Consider the following 11,776-nt stretch of genomic DNA (forward strand, 5'->3'; position numbering starts at 1 on the left):
TAATGATTTGTAAATTTATTAAATCAAAAGAATGAACAAGCAGAAAAGGGTCGGAACAGGGTGGAAATAAAAAAAAAGAAATTTTGAAAATAGAACCAAGTTATTTAGAAACAAAACTATTATGATATTAAACAATTGTCAAGTCGATTTCTAGCAAAAAGAAGACGACCCAGAGCATCACAAGACACATCATTATTTAGGAACACAACTTAAAAAGAGAAAGTCAATAAGACTACTTGAGATGTCTAAATCTATTCTTTCTTTTCTTAAACTCTTTTTTCTAACAGACACTTCGGTCCGCCCTGTGGTCGAAGGCAATTTTGCACAAATCATCAACTGCGACACCGTGGAGTTATTGTTCATTCGAATGTTTCCTCTACTAACAAAGTACATAAAAAACCCTTCGATTCCGTTTGAGCAAAAGAACGAGGTGATTCAAAACGTGATGACAAAGTTGAAACCCGAGAACACAAAATATTACTTAAGCTTGATCGAAGCAAATAGCGCCATTCTCGGAACATCAGAAGAAATCACTCCGACACTCAAAGAAGGGTTACAACAACTTCTGAATGATATGAGTGACGTCAAGAACACAATAGAATCAGAAGTACTCAAAAGCTCGACAGTGCCCCTCTTCCTTTCACAGTGCTTTGAGATTTTTAATATGTACAACACATCCCTCTCAAAGCAGTGCGTCATCCCAATACAAGAACTCTTGGAACCAATAGCACTCCCAGCTGAAGTCGTTGACAAGAAAATCCGAAGAGAAAATTTGAAATACAAGTTGTGCTCGTTGCTCCAAACAGCAGACCCTTTGAAGTTACAAGTCTTAGTTAAGGAATTGGACGAATCTCAATGTGAAGAGGGGATGGACTTCACTATCGATATTGACAAACTTGACTTGGACACACTCGACAGGTTTTGTCAGATTCTTGTTTGAACGTTCTGTTGGATTGAGTGTTATATTATCTTCTATGTAGTTCAATAATATCTTGTAGTAAAATTTATTAATAAATAATAAATTAAGTGCTAGTTCATCATTATTATATATTGTAGTTTCCGTGTTTTAATAAAAAATATGGTTACACAAACTATTAAAATAACAATTTTCAATTAATTATAAAGATGATAAATAGTATTAATAACTTGAAGATTATAATAAGGTGTAAAAAAAACTATGTATTAATTAATTTAATAATTATTAATTACATTTTAATACAGATATTTGGTATTCCAAAACATACACATGACAAGAAAGATAATTGGTAAACACTCAAAGATTCAATTATTAGAAATTAATAACAAAAATTAGAAAACAAATAGTTACAGTAGTGCAGATTGTAATCGATGGAATGAAAATAAATAAGTTTTATAAACTTGAAATAATTTCGATTTAGAAATACATAGAGAGCGATGTCAAACACCGAAGACGAAGAATTGGAAGTTGCACGTGACCTCTTTGACGAGATTGACACGGACAAAAGTGGAACAATTGACTTTGACGAGTTTTGTAGAGCATTAACTCAGTCAAACACTGTGGAAGATGTGGAGCCATTGAAACTCTTTTTTGGTCTATTGGACACTGACGATGACGGAGAACTGTGCTTTGCAGACTTTTATAAACTACTTACTATACTCAACCACATGCCAGACAAATCAGAAACTTCAATGATGACCGCGTTCTTCAATTTGGCGGATGGCGACGGAAATGGAACACTTGATGCCGACGAGGTTATTCGTTTGTGCAAAAAGATTGGATTTGCTCCGGGAGAAATGGATGTCAACCAATTCATTGAGGAAATTGACACCAATAAAGATGGAGTAATTCAACTTGACGAGTTTTTGGAACTGTTCAAGGATGAAGAAAAATAAACAGTTTTTTGTTGGTTTTGTCGTTGATAATAAATTGAATTTTTTAATATAAAAAACTTTTTAAAAAAGAATAACGCCAGTTTTGTTGATTGACTTGGACTGTTTTATTAATTCTGTTAAAATACAGTCATGCGAAAAAGCTGTCGCGATTGGAAAAACCTGTCTTGAAAAAATATTTTATAGTAAATTTATAATTACTTACTATACAGTATAGCTTCTATTCGATTTATTTGCAGGGTCATTTCACAAAAATCGAATAAAAATATTCGGCATTTCCAAATAACATTTTCTATTTCAGATCATTTGTTTATAGTACTAGAATAGTTCATTACCACCCGAGACAGGTTTTTCCAAACGCGACAGCTTTTTCGCATGACTGTATAAAGGAGTTTAAATTTAATTTTCTTATTACAGTGTTATTCACTGGGTTTTCGATTCCCACCATTTTCAATAATTATTAAGTCAGTTTATTAATTATTTAGTCAAAAAAATAAATTATTTCGTCACATATTTTAATTAAACACCACCTACAATTATTAGTCCAGCATAAATGATAAATAGATCGTTCAAAAAAATATTAATACCACCACAAATAATTTCAATATTATAATTTTTATATTTCATTCACAAAAATAAATAGGCGCACCACAAACTTATATGTTCACGTCATTTAGAATTATTAAGGTTTTTTCTGAATTATTTCATGTTCAACAAAAAAAAATAAAAATCAACATTAAAACTATTTCAAAGTATAATGAACCTAGCATCAGTAGATCACGTTGATCTCACAGATTCAAGTGTACGGACCGATTATAGACAATTAACGCCTACACCTCTACTAGGTACTCTGCTCCAATCATTTGCAATTCAACTATTCATTCCGTCTCCAATACAACCAAATCCAAGATGAAGACCGAAGAAATTTGGGCCAGAACATTCAGAACACTAAAAGCACCAATACACTAAAATTGGTTTGAAGCTCAAGCAACTGTTTGTTGAAGAGTCTAGAAAGAAACCTGACCAGAAACATGAAAATTTTTAACAGACTTTTGGAATACCTATTCATTGCGCTGCTTTGCTGACAAAGTTGATGAAAGTGTGAAGTATATATTCTTTGAACCATTAAAACCGCATTACTCATTTCATTCACATTGTTAAACAGCATTTCAAAATAATTACACGAAATTAATGCTACAATTCAAAAATGTAGAAATGAAGTTTGGAGAAAGGTGTATGCTCAAGATAATCTTTAAATTAATTTCATTGTAATATTTTTTTTATAACATTTTATAAAGAAATAATTTATTTTTTTGTTGAACATGAAATAATTCAGAAAAAACCTTAATAATTCTAAATGACGTGAACATATAAGTTTGTGGTGCGCCTATTTATTTTTGTGAATGAAATATAAAAATTATAATATTGAAATTATTTGTGGTGGTATTAATATTTTTTTGAACGATCTATTTATCATTTATGCTGGACTAATAATTGTAGGTGGTGTTTAATTAAAATATGTGACGAAATAATTTATTTTTTTGACTAAATAATTAATAAACTGACTTAATAATTATTGAAAATGGTGGGAATCGAAAACCCAGTGAATAACACTGTAAGATAAAACAAAAGAACAAAGTTTGTTCTTGACTCTTTTTCAAAGTCCATAATTTTTGAATTATAAATATGATTAATTTTATTATTGAAATACATTATTTTATTTCATACCAATTTGTACATTTTGAAGTAAAATGGAAATTCAATTCATTAGTATAGTATATTTATCACCCAGTTTGGTTCAAGTCTTTTCAACAGTTTTTGGTAGTTTAGACTTGTTCAATACAAAGTTGTGGTTTGTGCAATTAAAACTGAAATAAGGATGAAATGAAAATGATTACTGCATTTTTGTTTTCAATAAATTATACAACAAGTTTTTTTAATTAAAAACTTCATATGATTAAAATATGATTGTTTAAATCGAAATATTTTTACTTTTTTTAAGCAAAAAAAAATCGTAAAAAAAAGTTGATAAACAAAACAATAGAATAGCATTTTTTGAACAATAATACTTATAATTAATTATAAAAGAAACAGAACTTAAAAAAGAAAACAAAGAGGGATTTTTTATGTTTTTTAAAGATTATATTATAAGATAAAAGTAACTATGGAATGCATAGGTAAACCCAGAAGTGCTTATTCCACTCTTTAATATTTGGCAACTCATAATATTTAGTCATTGTCGTGCATATTAGAAAAGTTTGGATAACATTTTAAAAAGTTACATATGCTATATAAACCTCTGTTTGAGATCTTAAAATATATGAGTAAAGAGTTCGAATTAACACTTATTGGTGCGAACCAGTTAGAAATCTCTGATGTTGTTGCACACTCCTCTGACCCGTATGTCAAATTTGAGACCTCTGGCACCAAAAAGCAGAAGACCAAAATAATCAATGCGAACATCAACCCATATTGGAACCAAAGATTCGACATTAAAGCCAACTTTGGAGAAGAGATTAAGTTTGAGATATACGACCATGATGTCATTGGAAAGGACGACAAGATTGGGACAACATCTTTTGTTGTGCCACAAATGGACAATCAAGAGTTCTATTATGATGTTCTTCCCGTTTCTAAAAAGGGATATTTATACATCTGCTTAAAATGCACTAAAGGAGGTGTTCCCTTCAAGAGACCAATTACTTCAGCTGATGAATGTGTCTTGTTCTTTTCCAAAATTTCATTTGTCTGTGAGATCCAACCACGCCTAGCAACATTGGAACTGAAAATAGAAGGAAAGAAAGACCAGGAAACACTTGCTTTTAACTTGTGCACTTGTATGATTTCTGAAGGATTCTATGTCAAGTGCAAACCAAACGACAAGATAACCTTCAAATTGAACCAAGTTGGTCTGTTCAGTGATTCTGGAATTTCATCAGCTAAATACATTGTGCCAGACTTCAGAGAAAAGGAAGACGAGACTGAAAGACTTCCATTAAAAAAGATTGGCTCAATGAACTTTAAAGTCACATGTGTCAGAAGTGTCTATCACAGCGCATTCCCTAATCAAATTCCACAAAAGGAAGATATGGGCCTTGCACAAGTGAGTAAGATCTACATTTACATAGAGAAGGCGGTTGGAATCAAAGCTAAAGATATTGGAGGAACAAGTGATGCTTATGTCAAGATGAAAACATCGACAGGCAAAGAAAAGAAGACTTATATTGCACCGCCCTCTGTTAATCCAGTTTGGGCTAAAAACATTAAGACCAAAGTGCAAATGGGCGAAGAAATTACTTTCAAATTGTTTGATCATGATATAATTGGAAAAGATGATAGCTTGGGAGATGCCAAGCTTCATATCACTGAAATGAATGGCTCATGGAAAAAAGCTACTTTGGACATCTCAAAGAAAGGAAAGTTATACATCGAATACAAGTGGGTCAGAGGTATCTCTGGAATGTATCACGCTATTACTCATGGTGGTCCTATGCCTATGGCACAACCTATGTATCCTCAACAACCTCCTATGGGTCAATACCCTCCTATGGGATATCCTCCTCAACAACAATTCCCTCAACAACCAATGGGTCAATATCCACCTATGGGATACCCACAACAACAACCACCAATGGGGCAGTATCCACCTCAAGGTTATCCTCCTCAACAATACCCTCCACAACAACCTATGGGTCAATACCCTCCTCAAGGTTATCCAATGCAACAACCACCAATGGGTCAATACCCACCACAAGGCTATCCTCCACAGCAATTCCCTCCACAAAAATAAGCATTTTTGAAAACGGTATTTTTGGTTCTATTTTAATAGATTTCTCAACCGATATAAATAAGCAATATATTGGCTCGAAAGAATAAAATCTGTTCTATTATGTTACATGTAATCGAAATTTTATAGAACTCGTAAAACTAAAAACACATTCTAAAAAATGGAACACTCGTATAAGCCTGTGGAGTTAACGACGGACACTATCCCACTCACTAAAGAACATTACACAAGAGGTCTCGATCTTTTGGTTGAAGGGAAAGCTGCATTAATAACACTTGCAGGAGGCCAAGGAAGTCGACTTGGATTTGAACATCCAAAAGGGATGTTTGTCATCCCTCTTAAAAATCCAATTTCTCTGTTTGGTGTTATTGCTGCGCGACTTCTGTGTCTTCAGAAACTTGCGAATGCACATGCGAATATTACAACAACAAAATTGCACTGGTTTTTGATGACAAATGAAGAAACAACAGAGGAAATCAAAACATTCTTTAAAGATCACAACTTCTTTGGATTGTGCGAAAATCAAATCCATTTCTTCCCTCAAGGTATGCTTCCTGTCACTGATTTCAACGGTAAAACATTATACAGAGCACCAAATGAGCCGTTTATGGCACCAAATGGACATGGTGGCTTATATAAAGCACTGGAAGACAGTGGTAATCTTGACTTTATGGAGAAGAGTGGCATTAAGTACACTGTTGTTCAAAACGTCGATAACTTTTTGGGTAAATCGTTAGACCCCTTTTTTATTGGATACATAGACATTCTGAAAGCGGACATTTGCATCAAATCTGTCAAGAAAAGTTTCAAAGAAGAGAAGATGGGAATGTTTGTGGAAGAAAATGGGAAGATTAAATGCGTTGAATACTCGGAACTACCAGAAGAGTTGAATGGATATAACGAAAAGGGGGAGTTCATATTTTCGAATGGACACATCTCACTTAATTGTTACACTGTTGATTACTTAAGAAAGGCCGCACACACACAATTGCCATTCCATATAGCAAAGAAGAAAGTAGGGTATATCGATGAAACTGGAAAACACATTGAACCGAAGAAGGAGAATGCAATTAAAAGTGAAATGTTCTTCTTTGACGCATTTTATTTGGCTGAAAAAATCATATTACTTGGAATTCAGAGAGAAGAGGAGTTCGCCGCAGTTAAGTATGGGATGGATGAAAAACTTGAAAACGTCGAGACTGCGATCAGCGACTATTACAAACACAACGTGAAGTATTTGAGAAATGTTGGTGCTATTGTAGACGATTCTAAGAGTAATATATGTGACATCTCATTCACTAGAACTTTCAATGGTAATAATTTAGAAGAGTTTAAAGGAAAAACTATTCAACTGCCATTCTACTTGGAATAATTAAAAAAGTATTACAATTGTTAGTTTGTGTTAATTTAATTTTTACTAAAAAGTTCTATTAATTTTTAATTAGTGTTGTTTAAACTTGTAACAAACTAATAGTGTTGATTTTAAATATTTGTAACTATTTAGAATCAATTATTTGAACAAAAAAATTGTTTTGATAAAAAAATAATCGCAAATTGTAACACAATTGAAAATATTACATTTCTTAGAATATATTATTTTTATTATTATTTGTTAAAGAATCACCAGTTTTGTGATTATAGTACTTAATCAGCTCAATCAAATTTGTTAAACAAGAAAAATGAAGCTTTGTTATTTATTTAAAGTTTTACATCTTCTAACAAACAATTTGGTTATTTAAAGATTATCAGTGTTTTTTGCTTCATATAAAATATTAAAGTTTTTTCAGTCTTCTTTTCAAAACATAGTTTAAGAGTATAAAATTTAAATATTACAACTTTTTCAATAACGCAAAAAATATACACTAAATAAACATGTCAATAGTTCTTTAAACATTTTAGAACTCACTTGTAACTTTTTTATATTTTTAAAGTGTTTTAATACAATAAAAAGATAACACATTTCAATATAATGTTTCACTTTTAATAAAAAGACTATTGAAAGAAATAACGTAAATTATTTTTTTTACAATAAAAGGATATAGAGTTGGGGAAAATAATAAATGGAAGAAGAGCAGAAATGTACCTATTGTGACCAGACATGTGGCATTAAATGTGAAGACTGTGGAAAGTACTTTTGCAACGGACGAATACTTAATCATTCGTTTAGTCAAATACTGTTCCATTTGAAGTGCCAACACCACAAAAATGTTTCACTCAAAGGTGAGATAATCAAATGTTCCAAATGTGGCGATTCAAACATATTTAACCTGAAATGCAATGTGTTGAAAGAAATTTTTTGTCACGTCTGTCTCAGAAATGACACAGTCGTTCCTGAAATCGAAAAACCCGCCTATGAATTTTCTCTTGTTGGAGAAACTAAGTTGAGTCAACACTATTTTGGAGAAGATGAAGAGGGGAGTGATGTCGACAAAAAGGAAGTGAGAGCAATAGAAAACGTTGTGTATGGTGATTGGGATGGAACACAAATTGCCAACTATTACAAAGACACAGAAGAGTATCAACTCACATACGACTATTTGATAGAACAAGAAGACGAAGTTGATGATAAAAGAAATGTAATAGAAGACTGTTACAAATCAACAGAAACACTTTTCACTAATTGGCAAAATACTCAGCCACTGAAACGACTCAAAATGTTCAAAATGTGCAACGTACAAGGGGTGGACAAATGGTATGTACAACTGAAGTTGTGGGAAAAGAAAACTTTTATAAAAAAGAATATGGTTGTGGTTTTTACGTTTGGTGGACCAGCTGGACTTGTCAATGAAACCAATTTTGAGTCGTTTGAAAATCATGACGATGAAAATGAGCTTATCAGACTTACAGAAAAAGTTGATCATTTTGCCATTTCAACTGTCGTCAGAATTAGTCAAGACTCTGTTGAGATGTATGTGAAAGAAAATTTGTTCAAATCAAAAGTGTTGAAAGAGAAGACAAAAATGACTGAGGAACTAGCCAAAAGTAAATTAATCAGAATTTACTTTATTTGCCATTCACAACAAACAACCAGAATTAGGTTTAACGAGTTTGTAGAACAAGAAGAAGGAACAGAAAAGATGTCTCTAATTCTTGGAAATGACAATCCAGGAAAAAAATCAGAAGATGATATATACCAATCAAAAGACATTTACTCCAAAAAGACTAAATTAAATGAGACGCAAAAAAATGCAGTTTTAAATGCAATGAATAATCCAATAAGTGTTGTCATAGGTCCACCAGGTACTGGTAAAACCAAATGTGCGGCTGTAGCTACAATATCTTATTTAGAAGCTTTAAAAAGAGAAGATGATAATAGTGGAAGAGCACACTCTACCAGAAGAGCGCTTTGTGTTGCTTCTTCAAATTCTGCAACCGAAGTATTTGCAAATTACTGTTCAGAAGAAGACCTTACTGTTGTCAGAATTATTCCATATGACTCAATTGGAGATATGACCAAAGATGTGGTGGATAAATCTATCTACCAACGTGCTTTAGACTATGCAAAAGAATTGAATGGTGATGTGACTGTAAAACCAAAACCCTTTAAAGTCTCAGAAGTCAAACTGATTCAACAAGTACATCCCAAACCCCTAAAACCAACTCCCATTGTAAAGAAAGTTGAAATCGAGAAAGACTCCGAAATGCAAGAAGTTGCTCCTTCAAAACCAAAGCCCAAAGCTAAAACCCAAACACACAAAGGTGTATCAAAGATTGATGATAAAAAAGATGATATACGACATCAAATTGTCCCAAGTGTTCCCCAGTTTAAAAGTGATCCCCATCCCAAGAAACATCCAAAATCCACGAAAGAACATCAACCCCCAGCAATAGTTCAACAATTGGAATTTATTCTAGAAAGGTCTAATTGGGGAGACTACGATAACCAACGAAAAATTGATTCTTACAGGAAATCAATTGATGGGTTTGTTGAAACTCATTTGATGGAGATCATTGGAGACGCTGACTGTGTATGTGCGACAAGTAATATGATCATGTCAAGGAAACTTGATGGACTCAAATTTGATCTGTCTGTCTTGGACGAAGCAGGACAAGTACTTGAACCGCAGAGCTTTGTTACTCTTTGTCGTGGACAAAAAAGTATTTTACTTGGTGACTTACAACAATTAACTGCGGTAGTCAAGAGTGAAGCAGGTAAAAAGGCCAAATACGACAAATCAGCCATGGAACGGTTTATTCGAATGGGTAATGTACCCGTCACCAATTTAAATCAACAATATAGAATGGACAGAGGGATGCACGACTTTTGTAGTTCAATGTTTTACAATGGAGAACTGCAATACGCTAAAAGGGATGTTAAGCAAGATGAAAAAACACTCGAAGTGTTGGGAAATATTTTCGAACAAGACGAGAAGAAGTGTTTTCCACTCATCTTCATCAATCACAAAGGCACGGAATCGTCTTCGGAACAAAACATGAGTCTTTTCAATGAAGAGGAACATATGATTGTGTTGGGACTCCTTGAAAAAATGACAAAAGAAATACATGTGAGTGAAGAAAACATAGCAGTGATCACACCATATTTTAGACAGAAGTCATTGATCCAACAACGACAAGTAACAAAAGTGAGAATTGAAACTATTGATGGGTTTCAAGGTAACGAAAAAGACTTTGTGTTTGTCTCGACTGTGAGGTGCAACAAAAAAGGTGGCCCTGGATTTATGGGTAATTACCATCGAGTCAATGTTAGCTTGACAAGAGCAAGAAAAGTGTGTGTTGTTGTGGGTAATAAAAAAACTCTTAAAAGAGCAGAAGTCTGGAGACGCTTCTTTAACTATATTGCCAAAAATGATTCATACTACGTATGGGAAAACAAAAGGTTGAGACACAAAAGTATTAAAGTAAATGATAAAGACGAGTATACTAAATTCAGTGGAAGAAAGGCTTAGGAGTAATTTAGTTGGGTTGTTTAATTGTTGTGGATGGTGTACGAAGCGTACGTTACATACGACTAAATAGAAGATTGGAAGTCAAAGTGTATAAGATAGAAACAAATTGGTTAAAAAAACTATATATTTTACAATTCAATAGAGTAGTTAATTCATATAATAAATAAATTATAAAGTATAGTATTTTTAATTGTTCCAAAGTTTTATTGACTTTCATTTAACGTCCGAAAAGGTCTAAAAATGTTTTATCATAAATACATTATATTAGTAATTAATTTATTTTTATTATTCATTTATTAGGTATTAAAAACGAAACAACAATTACAAAAAAATGGTATTAAAAACTCAAATTATCTCTAAAAGTATCAAATGTATAAGCCTGTAAATCCAACGACGGACACTATCCCACTCACTAAAGAACACTATAAAAATGGACTTAAACTATTGAGCGAAGGGAAAGCTGCATTAATAACACTTGCAGGAGGCCAAGGAAGTCGACTTGGATTTGAACATCCAAAAGGGATGTTTGTCATCCCTCTTAAAAATCCAATTTCTATTTTCGGAACAACAGCTGCGCGACTTCTGTGTCTTCAGAAACTTGCGAATGCACATGCGAATATTACAACAACAAAATTGCACTGGTTTTTGATGACAAATGAAGAAACAACAGAGGAAATCAAAACATTCTTTAAAGATCACAACTTCTTTGGATTGTGCGAAAATCAAATCCATTTCTTCCCTCAAGGTATGCTCCCTGTCACTGATTTTAACGGTAAAACACTTTACGAAGAAATAGGAAAGCCGTTTATGGCGCCAAATGGACATGGGGGACTTTATAAAGCATTGGAAGATAATGGCGTGTTGGATTTTATGGAGAAGAGTGGCATTAAATACACTGTTGTTCACAATGTCGATAATATAATGAACAAAGCTATTGATCCAAACATGATCGGGTATATGGATTTGTTACACTCTGACATTTGCATCAAAGTAGTGAAGAAAAGTTTCAAAGAAGAGAAGATTGGAATTTTAGTTGAAGAAGATAAGAAGGTGAAGTGCGTTGAATATACTGAATTAACAGAAGAGTTGAATAAGATTAAAGACAATGGCGATTTTGAATATGGAAGTGGACACATCTCAATCAACGCCTATACTACAGAGTTCTTTAAAAAGGCCGCACACACACAATTGCCATTCCATATAGCCAAGGAGA

At 32.9% G+C, this 11,776-nt stretch overlaps 6 protein-coding genes across 6 annotated transcripts; all 6 read left to right on the forward strand.

Moving 5' to 3' along the window:
* Positions 1–367: 367 nt before the first annotated feature.
* Positions 368–940, forward strand: EIN_173260 (hypothetical protein; the record flags this gene model as incomplete). Its single annotated transcript, XM_004183959.1, has 1 exon — positions 368–940. The coding sequence occupies one exon, from the start codon at positions 368–370 to the stop codon at positions 938–940; it is 573 nt and encodes a 190-aa protein (XP_004184007.1).
* A 473-nt stretch (positions 941–1,413) lies between these two features.
* Positions 1,414–1,872, forward strand: EIN_173270 (caltractin, putative; the record flags this gene model as incomplete). The annotated part of the gene is made up of 1 exon (XM_004183960.1): positions 1,414–1,872. One exon carries the CDS (start codon positions 1,414–1,416, stop codon positions 1,870–1,872), a length of 459 nt encoding a protein of 152 aa, XP_004184008.1.
* Positions 1,873–4,189: 2,317 nt separating this feature from the next.
* On the forward strand, positions 4,190–5,659 carry EIN_173280 (hypothetical protein; the record flags this gene model as incomplete). The annotated part of the gene is made up of 1 exon (XM_004183961.1): positions 4,190–5,659. The coding sequence occupies one exon, from the start codon at positions 4,190–4,192 to the stop codon at positions 5,657–5,659; it is 1,470 nt and encodes a 489-aa protein (XP_004184009.1).
* A 157-nt stretch (positions 5,660–5,816) lies between these two features.
* On the forward strand, positions 5,817–7,028 carry EIN_173290 (UDP-N-acetylglucosamine pyrophosphorylase, putative; the record flags this gene model as incomplete). The annotated part of the gene is made up of 1 exon (XM_004183962.1): positions 5,817–7,028. One exon carries the CDS (start codon positions 5,817–5,819, stop codon positions 7,026–7,028), a length of 1,212 nt encoding a protein of 403 aa, XP_004184010.1.
* Positions 7,029–7,716: 688 nt separating this feature from the next.
* On the forward strand, positions 7,717–10,563 carry EIN_173300 (hypothetical protein; the record flags this gene model as incomplete). The annotated part of the gene is made up of 1 exon (XM_004183963.1): positions 7,717–10,563. One exon carries the CDS (start codon positions 7,717–7,719, stop codon positions 10,561–10,563), a length of 2,847 nt encoding a protein of 948 aa, XP_004184011.1.
* Positions 10,564–10,932: 369 nt separating this feature from the next.
* On the forward strand, positions 10,933–11,776 carry EIN_173310 (UDP-N-acteylglucosamine pyrophosphorylase, putative; the record flags this gene model as incomplete). The annotated part of the gene is made up of 1 exon (XM_004183964.1): positions 10,933–11,776. A coding segment is annotated over one exon (844 nt), but the record flags the coding sequence as incomplete, so codon positions are not given.

The sequence above is a fragment of the Entamoeba invadens genome (assembly GCF_000330505.1).
Source record: "Entamoeba invadens IP1 unplaced genomic scaffold scaff_1105074725591, whole genome shotgun sequence".
Classification (NCBI taxonomy): domain Eukaryota; phylum Evosea; order Mastigamoebida; family Endamoebidae; genus Entamoeba; species Entamoeba invadens.